At 54.6% G+C, this 15,801-nt stretch overlaps 8 protein-coding genes and 1 non-coding gene across 9 annotated transcripts; 5 read left to right on the top strand and 4 right to left on the bottom strand.

The window, feature by feature from the left end:
* Positions 1-437: 437 nt before the first annotated feature.
* On the top strand, positions 438-1,695 carry C8A04DRAFT_14687 (kinase-like domain-containing protein; the record flags this gene model as incomplete). The annotated part of the gene is made up of 3 exons (XM_062778194.1): positions 438-510; positions 566-1,054; positions 1,112-1,695. Coding segments are annotated over 3 exons (1,146 nt in total), but the record flags the coding sequence as incomplete, so codon positions are not given.
* A 24-nt stretch (positions 1,696-1,719) lies between these two features.
* Positions 1,720-2,867, bottom strand: C8A04DRAFT_14655 (uncharacterized protein; the record flags this gene model as incomplete). The annotated part of the gene is made up of 2 exons (XM_062778182.1): positions 1,720-2,455; positions 2,524-2,867. 2 exons carry the CDS (start codon positions 2,865-2,867, stop codon positions 1,720-1,722), a joined length of 1,080 nt encoding a protein of 359 aa, XP_062634119.1.
* Positions 2,868-3,685: 818 nt separating this feature from the next.
* Positions 3,686-4,168, bottom strand: C8A04DRAFT_31723 (uncharacterized protein; the record flags this gene model as incomplete). The annotated part of the gene is made up of 1 exon (XM_062781855.1): positions 3,686-4,168. The coding sequence occupies one exon, from the start codon at positions 4,166-4,168 to the stop codon at positions 3,686-3,688; it is 483 nt and encodes a 160-aa protein (XP_062634118.1).
* A 348-nt stretch (positions 4,169-4,516) lies between these two features.
* C8A04DRAFT_t124 lies at positions 4,517-4,610 on the top strand. Its single transcript has one exon. It is a non-coding gene; the product is annotated as a tRNA-Glu (tRNA).
* Positions 4,611-5,529: 919 nt separating this feature from the next.
* Positions 5,530-6,302, top strand: C8A04DRAFT_31722 (concanavalin A-like lectin/glucanase domain-containing protein; the record flags this gene model as incomplete). Its single annotated transcript, XM_062781854.1, has 2 exons — positions 5,530-5,777; positions 5,885-6,302. The coding sequence occupies 2 exons, from the start codon at positions 5,530-5,532 to the stop codon at positions 6,300-6,302; spliced, it is 666 nt and encodes a 221-aa protein (XP_062634117.1).
* Positions 6,303-6,478: 176 nt separating this feature from the next.
* Positions 6,479-8,158, bottom strand: C8A04DRAFT_14658 (general substrate transporter; the record flags this gene model as incomplete). The annotated part of the gene is made up of 4 exons (XM_062778183.1): positions 6,479-6,824; positions 6,894-7,138; positions 7,204-7,463; positions 7,534-8,158. The coding sequence occupies 4 exons, from the start codon at positions 8,156-8,158 to the stop codon at positions 6,479-6,481; spliced, it is 1,476 nt and encodes a 491-aa protein (XP_062634116.1).
* A 1,896-nt stretch (positions 8,159-10,054) lies between these two features.
* Positions 10,055-10,989, top strand: C8A04DRAFT_39655 (uncharacterized protein; the record flags this gene model as incomplete). The annotated part of the gene is made up of 2 exons (XM_062784669.1): positions 10,055-10,408; positions 10,474-10,989. 2 exons carry the CDS (start codon positions 10,055-10,057, stop codon positions 10,987-10,989), a joined length of 870 nt encoding a protein of 289 aa, XP_062634115.1.
* A 684-nt stretch (positions 10,990-11,673) lies between these two features.
* Positions 11,674-14,776, top strand: C8A04DRAFT_31719 (uncharacterized protein; the record flags this gene model as incomplete). Its single annotated transcript, XM_062781853.1, has 3 exons — positions 11,674-11,747; positions 11,825-13,719; positions 14,337-14,776. 3 exons carry the CDS (start codon positions 11,674-11,676, stop codon positions 14,774-14,776), a joined length of 2,409 nt encoding a protein of 802 aa, XP_062634114.1.
* Positions 14,777-14,839: 63 nt separating this feature from the next.
* On the bottom strand, positions 14,840-15,196 carry C8A04DRAFT_31718 (uncharacterized protein; the record flags this gene model as incomplete). The annotated part of the gene is made up of 1 exon (XM_062781852.1): positions 14,840-15,196. One exon carries the CDS (start codon positions 15,194-15,196, stop codon positions 14,840-14,842), a length of 357 nt encoding a protein of 118 aa, XP_062634113.1.
* Positions 15,197-15,801: the final 605 nt, after the last annotated feature.

Here is a 15,801-nt window from a genome sequence, read left to right as displayed (position 1 = left end):
GGCCGGCGCTTGTGTCGGTGCTTTTAACCTTGTTGGTTCAATGGTTGGTTCTCCCGCGCATATCTTGAGTTATTGCACGTGCTACCATCAGCCCAAAAGTGGTCGGCGTTTGGCATGACACGTTTCCCGCGCTCGCGAACAGTCTCCGGTCGCGTGACAACTCGAGCATAAAACCTAATTAAGTTCTTGTGACGGAGATAATTACGAAACAGGCGGCAAAGATAGAGCAGTTGAACCGTATAGCTTGAAGCAGAGTGACCCTCGTCTTTCTCTCTTGTTATTCTCTAGACGTGCCTTTCTCCCTGAAGGGGTTCGGTGGCAAAGCCTTGCTACGTCTTGGTCTAACACGTTCCATTTCTCTCGCCCACGATATGTCACAATGCAGGCACGGCGTCCCATCTTTCCACATTGAAGGAACTTCCTGACACTGTACTTAGGATATTTGCATCAACAACAGATACCGCATCAGCCATAGAACCGGCAAGGGAGGGTGCGGTGTGGTTTACTCTGGTACGGCCCAGGCTTGCCTTGTTTTACTCCGGTCGGCAATAGCTAATTCTGGCAGCGACTGATCTTCAGTCTAACGAGGAAGTCGCCGTCAAATTGATGAACGCTTACAAGACATCAGTCCACTCGAGCGTGTTCCAGGATGAACGGGAGATAAACAACACTCTGAAGGGTGGGATCGGAATCCCGCGAGTCCGGTGGTCAGGATACCAATGCGAATTTGCGGTCTTCATCATGGATGCCCTCGGCCCGTCACTCAACGACTTGTTCCTGTTTTGCGGCCGGAAATTCTCATTGAAGACCATCCTTCTAATCGCAGATCAGGCACTGTCCCGAATCCGCTTTCTCCATTCGAAGGGCTACGTTCATCGCGATATCAAGCCCAGCAACTTTTTAATGGGGACGGGCAAGCACGGCAATCTACTCTACCTGATTGATTTTGGTATCGGGAAGAACTTTTCAGAAGCCGAACTCTGCAAGGACGTGGAGGATCACCGGCAACCCGGCACTTCGTTGTATGCCACCACTAATCACCATAATCGTCGTGGTAAGTGTGCCTCGACAGCACCAGCTGGTTTTAATACGTGCTAACGGTCACTCTCAGAACAATCGTGGCGAGACGACCTAGAGGCGCTTGGGTATACACTTGTATATCTTGCCAGTGGCTCGTTGCCCTGGGTATCTTTGCCGTCTGACAACACTAGGGAAGAGCGGGAGCAACTGACCAAGGAGATGAAGGAGCGGTTGTCAGGCGAAGAGCTGTGCGACGGCGTTCTTCCCAAAGAATTCGCCACGTACATCAATTACGTTCAGGGTCTAACTTTTGGCGACAAGCCGGACTACGCATACCTCCAACGGCTTTTCCGTAACTGTTTCAAGGCCCAAGGGTTCAAATACGATCACGTTTACGACTGGACCAAAAAGCTGTTTGATGAGATGCAGGCGGGGATGGACAATGAAGGAGCGGAGATGCACAATGACGGAGCGGGGATGGAAAACGAAGGGCAGCCGATAGACAATCAAGGAAGGAGTGGTGATGGCGTGAAGGTGGATCTTCGACATGAAGGATATCTAGCGCACAAAATGGGCCTGATTATTACTGAGCACCCTTATCAAACTGGATCCCCCTCCCATTTAACCCTGTCTGCGTCCCTTTCCAACCTGTATTCTAACCAAACCAGCCAGTAACCTCTCCGAACGGCACCCATTCCCCTAGTAATGGTGTTCCCGGTTCATAAGATTAATCAGCGCCTCCCCCTTCCCCAACTTCTCCAAGTTCGTGCTCACAATCTTCTGCAGCCGATCCCCCAAATGCGCCGACTGCCAACTGATATGCGGCGTGATAAACACGTTCGGCGCCGTAAACAGCTCATGGCCTTCCGGCAACGGCTCAGGGTCTGTCACGTCCAACGCCGCACCCCGGATCTTGCCCTCGCGCAGCGCCACCAGCAGCGCATCTGTGTCAATGTGCTGCCCACGCGCAATGTTGGCGACAAAGGTCTTCTTCTTGGACAAAATCTCAAATTGCTCGGCGCTGAGGATGTGGTGGCTTTCCTTAGTCAAAGGCAGGCTCAAAACAAGGAGGTCAAGATCCTGCGACAAAAAGTCGTTGACGGCGGTCTTGGATGAGCCGTGGAACCATTTAGTAGGGATCAGGCCATCCGGGTCACCGGTGCCGGCCACGCAATAGCTGTCGTCCTTGCGGGATTCAGGGGTTGCCTTTTCGCTGCGGGTGTGCGCGTACACTTCCATGCCGAGGGCTTGGCCGAGCCGTGCGGCGTGCCGGCCGATGGCGCCGTAGCCGAGAATGCCCATGCGGAGTCCCGGGGAATCGCTTGCGAAGTTTGTGATGCGGGTGCCCTTGGCTTCTTTTTGCGCGGCTGCCCAGGGGAGGAAGTGGTGCGTGGCCATGAGCCAGTTGCCGATCACCCACTCGGCAATCTGAGGACTGTAAATTGGTATGTTAGCAACTGCTAAGACAATAGTTGTTGATAATGTAGCTGGTCGGTAACATACGCATGAGCCCCGTTGGCGGTGCAAAACGTGATTTTCGGGTTCTTGTAGAGGTCGGAATCGATCCACCGGTCGGCGCCGGCAGAAAACAACTGGACGTAGCGGAGTTTTGGCACCGCCGCTGCGGGGATCGGCCAGAAACCCGCGAGGAGTGTCACGTCGGCGTAAATCTCAGGCGGGAAAGATTCCGGCGGCGATGCGATAGAGTGGGTGACCCAACGGACCTCGAGATCCGGATGCGCCGCCTTGAGCTCGGTAACCCACTCCTCGTTGTGCGGGCCCGGAAAGGCGATGAGCAGGACCTCACCCTTCAGTCCCGGACCTGTCGCGGGAGCAGCGGATCCCATGGTTGCGATGCGATACTAAGAACCTCGGTGTTGTTGAGACTGAGGTATGTACGGTTAATGGAGGTGGAATGGAGGGACGGCCGTTGTTATTGTCTTTATCTTTGAGGAAACGTGAAGATGGGATATGAGAGCCTTTTATAGGTAATTATCATCCAGTTGGAGCCGCAACCGAGAACAGGGGCTAACCTTCACGTCTGCCGGTATCCCCGCTCACCATTGGTTATCGCCGAGGCGCCGCGGATGGTGGAGTTTCAGCGGAGCACGCGATTAAGGTGTGATTCAAAGTTCCAAGTTGGTAAGTCGTTGCACTGCCGGCGACTGCGGGACTGCGTGGCAGGAAACGTCTTGTACCACACCATGTCCAAAAGCTGGGGCCAACGTGAGACAAACCAATCGCGATTTGGGGTTTACAACTCATAGCAGGGTTTCACGCATACTTTCCGTGATCCCAATGCCACGGCGCGGATTTCGGGGGAATCAATTGTCGTAGGATCGGCGGAAATAAGAACTCCAGCCCCGATTCCAAAACTCACGTCAGCAACTAGTTAAAAGTCGGTCTGACCGTTGGAGTTCTAGGCACCATTCTGCGAACAAATGCCCTTCCAGGAACAGCCGGAAACCGAAGCGATATCAAACCGTGGAGGTCCGGATTCGTAATCACTAATAATTACTTAGCCGTCTGCTCTCGGGTTCTATCGCGACCAGGTTCTTTCTGGGCAACACCTCTTCTTCCAGACCACTCCATGCTAACGTTGCCACACAGCCCTACCGATCCCCTTTCCCAAACCTACTCGATCACTCATCGAGTCATCAACCAGTTACCCCGTAGTCGCCCCATCACCCTTCAACTCCTCCAACCCTTTTCTCCCCGGCATACTATCATCCCCCGGCTCCGCCTCCCACCTCTCAACCCCCTCCGGAATCTCCACCACCGCACTCCTCGTAAAAATATGCGCCGCCCCTTCCCACCGCAACCCCTCCACCAACCCGCCCTTAACACTCACCACATCGCGCTCTGTCCCATCCGGTTCCCGGATGCGATGCACCACGCGCCCGCCACAGCTTTTACAAAAGTAGCAGTCCATCTCGCCGCCGCGATCGGTGGGTCGCGTCCAGACGCCGAGGGCAGCGGCGAGCTCGGCCGATAAGGGGAAGAGGCCGGCCGCGGGGAAGATGGCGCTGGTGCCGTAGGCGGAGGAGGATTGTTTGCGGCATTCGGTGCAGTGGCAGTGGTAGACGGCCAGCGGGGCCGGGGTCGGGGTGGTGAAGCGGACGGTGCCGCATTGGCATCTTACTTCCATGATGATGATAATGTGGGGCGTGGGTGAGACTTTTCTTTTTATTTTATCTCAAGTTGTGGTGATCCTTTTGTGAGGGTCGCGAATGGGAACTTGGCGCGCGAACTTGGAAGTTGCAGCCGAGGAAGCCGGAGTCGTGGGGTTCCCCTTTTTTGGGATGACGTAAGCACTCTGCGCAGTCAGGGTTAGGGTTCGCTCACCTTCCTTGGCGCGACCTTGGCTCGAGCTTGGCTTCTTGGATGTCAAAAGGAAATCAAGGTTTGACCCACAATGGATCCCGCATCGAAAACTCTGCACAAAAGCCCACTCTCGGCCGCCAACTCCAACAAATCGGGACCACACGCGATTCAGTCGGGTATGGTGTAGCGGTAACATCGTTGACTCTCACTTCTCAGGAGTGACTGCTCTCTCTCAACAGCCCCGGGTTCGACTCCCGGTATCCGAGTCTCTCTTTTGCCGTTTTAGGCGGTGCTGGCTTTTTGTTTCCGGGTTCCAGCACTTGACCCATTTGTTCCCACTTTACGGGATCGCCATCATTGCTCCCAGTTTCGACATCTTGCTGCAGGTTTGTTGGATGAGGCAAAAATAGCATGTCGTTCCAGACTACACTATCCGTAGTTCCTGCATCTCACAAGATCACCATGATCAAGACAGAGGATATATCCTGTTATTTCTTGCGCGGCACCCCAATATCAAACGCCCAGAGGTTGCACCCAGTTTGAAGGTTATTGCGAGCTATCCCCACTACCCGGCTCTTGTCCAGGCTTGGCCCCCAAGCACGACTTCACCCGCGATTTCTCATGCAGCTAAATGCCTTCCCCGGAATCCACACTGCCGGGAGAAGGGCTCCCCCGCAACACGGCAGAGGCTTCGGGTGTTACGCAAAACTATTTTAGCATTGTTTAAACTCTATAAACCCTGCCATCGGAGCACTTCATCAAGAACGGGCCCGGCTAGAAGGAATTGTCTTTCCCCATATGTTCATTGTCATGTGCTTTAGGCTAAATGCCATCCCCGAATAAGGGACCCTGATCTCTTGTTGTTGACCATCACCGATTTTAGCCCGTAGGAGAACATCACAGGCATGTAACCTTAACCACGCGTCGTATGTTCTGGCAAAAGTCACATAAGCTTGGCGCAGTGCTCCTCCAAGGAGGGAACGTGAACTAACTTGTGGCGAAGGATGGCATAATCATCGGCGACATTGCGCCAAGCCGCCATCACAGAGATGCACAGACAAGAGGCACGATGAGAGTTATAAAAAGGGCCATGAGGAAACAAGTCCCGACCCGGTTCTTGGTTCCTCACCTCACCAGCCCTCCTCTCACCTTCCCACTGTTCCGCGCCAACCGATCAAGATCACCATGGTGAATCTTTCTCTCCTCGCAGCCAGCTTCGGCGCGGCCACTGTGCTCGCCACCCCCCTCCCGGGCCCCCAGACCCAAACGCAGAACACCATCAACCCGCGCCAGGGCGGCTACTACTTCCAGAACTGGTCCGAGGGCGGCAGCAACATCCAGTGCAACAACGGCCAGGGGGCGTCGTACACGGCCAACTGGAACAGCCAGGGTGGCTTTGTCTGCGGCAAGGGCTGGAGCTATGGCGGTGAACGGTAAGCCATCCTCTGTCTTCTATCTTACATAAAACATCACAGCTTCGTGGTGTGACCAATGTGTACCCCAGTAACACAAGATCCTCGATACTAACTCCCACTTCAAGCACCATTACCTACTCCGGCACGTACAACGCGACGGGCCCGGGCTACCTCGCCGTCTACGGCTGGACGCGCAACCCCCTGATTGAATACTACATCATCGAATCGCACGCCGACCTAGCCCCCAACGAGCCCTGGACGCTTCTCGGCGAGTTCAGCAGCGAAGAAGGCGACTACGAATTGTATAGCGCCACTCGCGTGAACAAGCCATCGATCGAGGGCACGCGCACGTTCCAGCAGTTCTGGTCTGTGCGTAAGGAGCAGCGGGTTGGTGGGACTGTGACTACCAAGACGCACTTTGATGAGTGGGCCAAGGTTGGTTTGAGGTTGGGGAGCCATGATTATTCGATTATTGCTACGGAGGGGTATACGGCGAATGGTGGGCCGGGAAGCGCTGGGTCGTCGTCGATTAACGTGGGTTAAAGGCTGGTGCGTAGGAGTTGGTCATATCGGCAGATGAGCCTTGGCAATCTGCCGGGTTCTTCTTATCCATAGGGACATGAAACAAGATAAGCTTTGAAAACAAGATTGATGATGACTATCGTGGTGACCAATGCACTCGAGGCCAATATTCAAATCTACTAAGGCTATCCAAACCCTTACACCAAATACCGGAAAGCCTTGTTAGCCCTCTCCGGGTCATTCTTCGCATTCACACCAGACTTCTCATCCACAACACCACCACTTGTCGCCTCCTCGATATCCAGCTGCTTGTTCAACCGCACCAACACAATGCGGAAGATGAGACACCCAACAATGGTGATTCCAAACATGGCGGTAACAATGCCGTAGCTCTTGCGGTAACCGTTCTCGGGTAAATTCCAGACGTAGGAGCCGGCCACATTGCCCAGCTGGCTGAAGGCGTTGATCATGGCGATGGCCACGGCACGCTTGGCAGGGGGGCGGGGGAAGGAGGAGGAGATCCAGGAGTAGAAGACGATGAATCTGGGAACAAGTCAGAACATGTTTGCGCAATATGTAGATTATAGTTGTAGTCCTGGTGTAGTAACTTACCCAGCGTAGCTACCGGCCTGGAGGAACAGAGCAACATAGCGCGCCGCAACATTAAGCGTCGACATGCTGATAATGAAACCAACAAGACCCATGATGATCGGGCCGGTGATGTGCCAGAACTTGTCCTGGGTCCGATCGGAGTGCCACGCGTTGAGGAGCGAGATCAAGCAGGCAAACACCCAGGGAGGAGCACTCATCAGAAGAGTCGGGACGTAATCGAAGCCCAGGGTACCGGTCAGAGTCGGCTGTAAAGTGGCATTAGTAATGAATTCCTCCCAAAATGGGTGACAAGACCACAGGCAGAACCCACGAAGAAGGCGTTGAACGACAGGCCCACGACGTACGCAGTGAGCGTGAGCATCATCAAATACACCTTGCTGTCCTTGGCGGCCATGATCAGACCCGTCCAAATGGACTGGCCCTCGTCACTATCCGCAAGACCAACGTCTTCCGTCATGCGAAGTTGCGCGACGTAGCGCTCCTCCTCGGTGAAGCCTCGCGAGTTGTGCGGCAGGTCAGGCAGGATGACCGCAGCCAGCAGCGCGATGAACATGGTCGCACCACCCTCGACTGTTATGCGTTAGCGGTTTGATTCCGGCGCGTGAAACGCACATCATCACCGTTTTTCTGGCGGACTTACTAAAGAACAGCCACCGCCAAGCAGCATGGCCGAGGGTGCCTTGCATGTTCGACAGAACACCGGCACCTACGAGGGCGGAAAAGGCGTTGGAAATGAGGTTGCCGCAGAAAAGCAGGGCGTTGCGGGTCGTCAGCTCGCGGCGGGTGTACCACTTTGACAAAATGAGCAGCGCGCCGGGGAGGAAAGCGGCCTCCACAAAGCCCAGGAAGAACCGGATCGCAACCATGCCGCCGAAGTTGTTGACAATACCGGAGAGGGTCGAGACAAGACCCCACAACAACATCGAACACCCAATATACAACGAGGGTCGTGACACCAGGTTGATAATCATGTTGGAGGGGACCTGCATGAGAATGTAACCGACGTAGAGAATACTGAGGCAGGTGGCATATTCATTGTATGAGAGCTTGAGGTCGTCTTGGAGACCCTTTAGCCGGGCGGCGGCAATGTTGTTGCGATCGAGGTAGTTCATGATGTAAAGCAGGATGAAGAGCGAGCAGCGCGCGTCAAGCTTGCGCTTCAGGCTCTTCTCGACCACGATACGGCGTTGGGGGTCCATCGTGGTGATCGGGCCCCCGGTAGTCACCTCCTGCTGATGCGCCTCTGTTTTCTCTGCCGAGTCCATGGCGACGGTTAGGCGGGGTGGGAAAAGAGGAAAGAAAGGTTGAAACCCGTTGGGACACGTTTTTTTACGCGGGGGAGTGTGGGAGGTGGTTGATATATTACTTTCCCACGGGGTGGGTGGGTTTGACAAACCCCATGCGGCAAAGTAGCATCCACTGCCGTGCTCGCAGAATTCCCGGGATCAAGGCAGGAGAATCCGCAGAGGCGAGATCAGGGACAACTGGACGCTTTGGACTGGGAGCCTCGGAGGGTCCGCCGCGGTGGGCCCGTTCTCAACAGTTCGGAACCGTGTGATGCGGGCCCCGCCTGCGGACTTTTTTTAAACTTGAAGTTTGTAACCTCAAACCGACAACAAGACCGGCGCTGGCGTTGGTGCTAGTTGTGTCCGTCGGTTGTGTCGCACACAAAACAAGCGTCAGCGCCGATGTGATGCACGACGTTGTCTTTGTTGCCGCAAAACCCGTGTTTCCCGCTGTCACTTCCGCCATGCCGAGATCGAAACGGCAAGGCTTGTCATGCGCCCGCCGGGGTAGGTGACCAGGGGTCCCTGCCAATGGCGAAGCCGAACTCCAGCTTTCTTCATCTCCGACACCATCGCTGCATCACCAAAAAGAGGGGACCCCGAGGGGAAGAACGATACTCGTGGGGTCAAATAGAATATTGCGGAGTGTGGAGGGGCTTGAAGGGGTAATGTGGATTCTTCCAGCTCACCGATTCTCGAGGTTCCCACCGGTGAAAATTCGAAGCTTGTCGTGACCCATCTTGCCATCGATGAATTTTGTCGCGAGCGCCAAGAAGCATTTTGACAGCAGGTCATAGCCCGCTAGCCGTGCCGCACATGGTTTCGGTAGCGAAGAATGGCCGAAGAGGCGAAGGAACGGGCCCGAAGGTACGGGAGACGAGCTGACGAGGTCACGAGATGAATGGTTGCTAATTCTTGCTCACGTTGGTCCATGATCCCGAACCCGCCGCCGAAAGAAGTTCGAACAAGCAAGTTTGACTGACAAGTGACGACGGAAGAAAATCACCGAATTAGGCTTGGGTCGCGGTTTTCACGCGATGAACGAGGAAATGGTGCTGCGGGGTGCTGCAGAATGATCGGTCCTTCTCATCCCTGCAACCCTGGCAATCCTGGCAATCGACATGCTTCCCCATTGCTCAACTCCGCTTCCCCGGCATGCTCGGTGGTATTCAAGATGACCCCCACGGAAGCCTCCACACAAAACTGCCAGCTTCACAGTCTGGGGAGCTAGTAATGGCCATCAATGAACCGATTCCTTGGGATCTCTGAATAATAAGTCAGCGCTGGAGGATGGGAACCTGGCCAACGGTTGCACACATTCTTAACATGGGATTGGGACTATCGGGACGAAAATCCGGTCACAAATCCCACCGAAACACCCTCACAGTTGGTCGCAGCACCCTCTGGTGTTGAGAGTGTTGCGACGACGAAAGATCCAATCCCCCGAAGCAAGGGAAGACATCCCAAAGTCCGCCGACCCTGTTTGTGACTCTCCTCAACTCCAGTCAAGTCCTTGATTTCCAGTGGGAAATGACGAAAGAGCGTGGGGGAAACCTCAAAAACAACACATTGGATGGATTGCCCTCGTTCTTCTTGGGGCCACACACGTTTTATGTCTGTGGAAAGCAGAAGTCTCCACACCGTTCATCATTTCCTTGGGGGGTTCCATCCCAAGTTTTGGGTTCAAAAAAAAGTAAAAGGGAACATAACCCTAACCCTTACCAATTCAATGACCCCGCAGTGACGCACCCCTGGGGACACGCGGCCGGCAGCGCGAGGCGCCCGTTTGTCGAAACACACCACGATCCAACACCACGATTTCTGTTCCAAATTCGCAGCAAACTCCGAGCGACCGCTCCCCTCCCCGTTCTAGCCATGCCGCCATCAAGTGGATCCCATGCTTCACCTCTCTTACGCCCGGCCTATGGCGTAGCAAACTATGCATCGCGGGCGATTAGGTCCGCTGCTTACCCCATCCGTGGCATTTGGTACTTTTTGCGACATCCCGAGTTCTATCCGCTCTTCGTGAGCCGACTACTCCCGCTCTCCATAATATCTTTTCTAGTGTACTTTATCTTGTTCACATTTGCCTTCCTACCCCAATTCTTGTTTCTGCTCATCTTCCATGGCCGCGCGGGCGCTGTGATCAACACAACGGTGCTGGTTCTTGGAGAAGGTTTGGTGGTCATCCAGGGCCTTTTCGAGGGCTTCTTTGTTGACGAGTGTCGTGTGGATATTTTCGATGCAAGTTTGACGTCTAGGCATCAATTAGGAAGCTTACTAACAAGATACAGGCCACGCTCATCAACCATGGCCTGACGGACCTGATCGCGCCCCAGCGTGTCCTTTTCCCCGACGCCGCAAACTCCGTGCGTATGCTCGGAAAACCGACGAGCCGTGCCGAGTACCAACCATGGAGCCTCGTGCAAATAATCGAACTGATCGTGTTCCTGCCCCTAAATCTCGTCCCCTACGTCGGGACCATCGCGTTCATCATGATCACCGGCTCCCGGCTCGGCAAGCTGTCACATCATCGGTGGTTTAAACTCAGAGGGATTAGCAAAAAGGATGCGAAGAGGGAGCTTAAAATCAGGCGCTGGGAATATTTGTGGTTCGGCACGGTCGCTATGGTGTTGGAGCTTGTCCCGATCCTGAGCTTTTTCTTCTTGCTGACCAGCACTGCCGGGGCGGCGATGTGGGCGGCTAAGATGGAGGAACAGTCAAGAGTACGTATTGGGCGCCCCATTACGCAGGAGGACGAAGCCAACCATGATGTGGAGGGGCCGGTGTTTCATGATGATCCGGTGTAGGCTTCATAAGACTGTGTGGTTGATATGAAGAGTCAATAATTACGCTGTAGACTTTCGACGCGGTTCACATTTGATACGTATCGCTTTCCTTTGCTCTTGTTCTCATGTCCCAAATCGGTAATGACAACTGAACTCTCTCACAACATTAACACCGACATTCTGGCTGAAGTGGGTAACTGTGTATTCGGGAGTGAGGAACGCCACCCAAGGTCGCCAACCTCTAGAACGCGGCAGAACTACGTATCGGCACCCGCCTACACTGGAGGGAGCTAAAAGACAACATTTCGATGTGGGTGTTATCGTCCTATCGCGCCTTCTTGCTTGTGGCAGGAGCCTAGGCACGCCCAACGCGTGCCTTCCAATCCCACTCGAAATTATAATGCCCCATCGTTTCGCGATTTACGCGATGGTCGCGCCTTCCTCGTATCCCAATTTCTGAGCTGATGAATCGACCAAAAGCCCCAAATCAGCAGCTACCTGCTCTCCATTATTTTCCACCTTGGTTTCCTCTGGCCATCCCAAGTTCTTTAATCACGCACGCCGTTCTCTCCTTTTGTCTGATACAATTCAGAATCCACTCGTTTAGTCCGTTGTTGTGACGAATATCTGTGTCCCTTTTTCTTTTCCCGAGAGGACATTACGCGTTAACTAAAGTCGAACACGTTCAAAAGAAACCGGCCAAATATGCGGCTTCGAGCGGCAATTGCGGCGCTCACGGGCGCGTACTGGGTGGTGTTAGGCAACACGGTCCCTAATCCGTAAGTATTCAAGCATGCATTGGGTAGTTAAACATCAACGGGGCACTGGAGAGTTGACGCGTGACATTCTGATCTAGTGACGATGCCGTTGACTCGACTTGTCTCAGTGACAGTACGTCGTCCGAGGTAGCAACCACGACTACGCCTGAGACGAGCTGCTCGACTACATCCCTTCAACAAAGCACGACCAGTACCTTAGCACACTCGACTGCCAATTCTGCCTCTACTGCGAGCACAGGTACAAAGGCATCGACGTCCCCGACGGTTGTCACCATCACAATCACCACCAGCCCTGCTAGCTCCGTGGACTTTACATCCAGCAACCTCCCTGTTTCAATCTCAAGCGACTCCTCAATCCTAGATTCTTCGCGTAGTCAGCCGGTTTCAACGTCTTCATCCTGCACTGAGGACCTTTCAAATCGATCCCCTACCAGCGGTACGAGCGCGGAGAGCCTTGAAACGGGCCGATCTCCTGCCGCCGTGACCGTCTCTCCAGACATCAATTCCGTGGAGAGCATAACGGCAACTGACGGTTTCATAAGCGGTACCACGAAGGTGTTGACGCTCGCATACCCGGATGGCTTGAGCCATACGACTACGAAATTCGTCACAATCACCATCCCAGATATAACCTGGAACCCCGCCCAATTGTCGACCGAAGGTGGTCCTACCATCACGACCGTCACGATTCCAGCCGGCCCCACGGCCGCGGAGCCCAGCCCGTACGAAGTGACCTACACCCTAACGCCGGACGATGTTTTTTCAGCAGCTTTCACGGGGACCGTCACTCTCACACCTTCATCTCCAGTTTTAACCGTTGATCAAGGCCATCCTGCGGTGTCGAGCCCCGTGGAAACCGCCGTCACGATGACTTACACCGCCTTTGTGTCGGGGAGCACACTCGTCACCACCGTCACTGAATATCCGCTGTTGGAGTCAGGCACACCGGTTGTTACGGTTTTGACACCACACCCCATTAGTAACACGCTGGGTTCCATCCCCATCGTCCCACTCACAATCACATTGACATCGTCGGTTGTGACAACACCCACACCCCGTGCAAGCAATGCGCTGCCCGAAGCTTCTCACGAGGTCCCTAGCCTCGAGCCAAACCTTGGTGCCACCACTGTCACCGAAACGGCGGTTTCCACTGCAACGATATTCGAAACCGAGAGTTTTGACCTCACGCCATCGTCACCCGCGCCAAGTTCCAGCACTGCGATAACCAATACCGAGGGCTCAGTGGTACAGGTCACTTACACAATCCCCGGCCAAGCAGGAGGAGATGCTTCCACGTATACTGTCAGCTATACAGCCCCTGCATTTCCTACCCACCCTGCCGGGCAGGGAGGCATCTCGGATACATCAGGGTCCGGGTTCGGCCATGTAACAACACCCAGCAGTAGCAGCACCGATGGCCCAGATAGCTCGGAGACGCCCTATACTGTGACAGTCACCCCGGTGGATGTTTCCGGGTCGCACAACCCCGTGACAATAACTTACACACTCCATGCCACCACATCCGATACCAATGTCGCCACGCCTATCTCCACCGATACTCAAACCGTGACTGGTGAGGCGAGCAGTACAGAAGATTCGGGGTATGGAGCCCCCACAAGCGCTCAATCGTCCATCGATAACGGGGATCCTTCAAGCGCCTCCACGGCAGACTCGTACGGCCCCCCTACCGTCCCAACACCATCGGCACCTGAAGGAACCACGGGACAACCGTCTTTTAGCACACCAACTGATGCCAGCACCACAAGTGACTCAGGCGGTTACCAATACGGTAGTACTACTACGGGGGCTCCCACATTGACCTGGAGCCAGGCCACAACTCCCTTGCTGTCTTCGCCAGCCGCAGCAACTGCCGTGGTTTCGAAGGTGACGCTCACGGAAACCGTCTCATTAGGGCCCCACTCCAGCACGGTTCTGAGTTTCACCACAGATGTTACTCTTGTCGCGGGCTCAAGTTCGTCTGTTGTATCAGCGTCCCCTTCGGAAGTAACGATATGGCCAATTCCCACCACATCGCCATCCGCTACTACTTCCGGTGTCGAATCAAATTTGCCGTTGTCTACAACGTCTTGCACTGCATCCGTGGCAACGGACTCCGCGTCCATCCCCGGCAGTTCAACTGCGACTGAGGAAAGTACACTGCCCGTCCCAATCAACACTAGCAGTTCCTCGCCCAGCCCATCTTCGGAGGTCACGGTTCTGCCGCTCCCTTCAACGAGCACGTCGTGTTCCGAGTCAGATACATCTGCGACGAGTTCCACCCCATTGCTGTCGGTAACAACTTTATCACCCATCCCGACTCCTAGTTCCTCCGATAATGCGCCCGGTAACCCGACGACGAGTGCGTTTAGCGGAGGATACAGCTTTTCTCCAACGGATAATGGGTATGGGTCGCCAACACTAAGCGATGGAATCCCTCCACAAACAACACACCCCGTTTCGACCACTGGCACCAATCTGCCAGTCTCTCAACCCGCCCCGAGCCTTTCGTTAACTGATATCCCATACGGTCCCCCGTCGGAATCCAGCACTTTCAGCGTTGGCCCGATTACCGGCTCGACTTCCGTTAAGACTTCTTCGACTGGGTCGGCATCATCGGCATCACTGACCCGACCGGGAACCAATTCCACCAAATGGTCGGCAACATGGCCTGCCACCTCCGTACCACTTACGACGGGGTTTCAACCTTCTGCAAACTTGACGTCAACGGCTCATCACACATCTACACGAAGCCTTGGAACTTCTTTACTACTTACGACAGGAACCGGGAATGCGCATTCCTCTGTAGCCAGCCAGACTCCAATCTTTACCAACTCCACTTCATCGCGCACACCACGGCCCACAATCTCGGCGGGCTTCCCTGGAACGGCACCGGTCAACTCGACGACGTCCTTCTGGGCCACATCTCGTTCCAGCAGCCGGACACCGTCGGGGCCTCCTGGAACGACTCACTTATCGTTCACCTCACTATTTTCGACGACGTCGATTTCACTCAGCAGACATACCGGTAGTTGGAGAACAACATCCACTCCAGGTTTCCCGTCATCGGCAGTAACTACGAGGACCGGTGGCCCTCATCCAACTGGGGCAACTTCGTCCCCGGCTTTCACCAATTCGACGTCCATCGGTAGCCTACACCATACCCCATCGTCTGGTTTCCCCGGAACTGCACCGTTGAACTCCACGGGCCTAGTATCGATTACGTCCTTTTCAGTTAGCAAGCACACAACTAGTACGGTCGTCACCAGCACCGTTGTGACGAGCGCAACAATCACACCCAGCGGTCCTAGCTCTAGCTCGAGTGGTTCCGGTGGCGGCGTCGCCGAGTCGCCGATTGTGGTAACATACACATTTACGTCAACCATTTCCACTGCGACGGTCAGCACAACGAGCTCGGCGGTGCTCACGGCTTTGGCCACCTCAACGACCATTTCGGCGACTTCTAATGTACCTAGCCCCACTACCACCCCAACAAGTTTCAAGCCCATCTTGAACCGTCGAGCTGCTGAGTACCCCGTGTTCCTCAACAGCACAGGAACCGCGGTGTTGTCTCAGATTCCTACCAGCTTTGACAACTGCACGGTGCCCGTACCAACGACCTTCTTCACATCCTGCATTGGGCACAGTGGGCAGGTGAGCGCGTCAGCCGTCGGTACTGCGAACGTCACCTCTCCGGTCCAGGGAACGTTGACTTGGACTCGCCCAAGCCCTTCCGTCGTCGATCGGTTCGATGGGCAGTGCACAGGGGCTGGATGTCTAGAAGGGGGGTCAAGTGGTTCGCTGATCGCGCGGATTAAGAACCTCCTTCGTTGGGCCATTCACGGCTGATTCTACCCTTGAGGATCACTACTTAATTAATGCTGAAGTGGGGAAGGGATTTGGGACAAGAGTCCAACTCGCCTGTTTGCTATGTTCCATGATCTTATCATTTGCATGGTTTATGAGCTGTTTATTAAAGCTGTTTGTGGACCAGAGAGGCCATTGTAATCATCATTTTGTCGTTGTTACGTCTGAACAAGCAAACACATAGGTCAAA

The sequence above is a fragment of the Dichotomopilus funicola genome, assembly GCF_033296635.1.
Source record: "Dichotomopilus funicola strain CBS 141.50 unplaced genomic scaffold C8A04scaffold_71, whole genome shotgun sequence".
Lineage (NCBI taxonomy): Eukaryota > Fungi > Ascomycota > Sordariomycetes > Sordariales > Chaetomiaceae > Dichotomopilus > Dichotomopilus funicola.
This window is presented reverse-complemented; position numbering and strand designations above follow the sequence as displayed.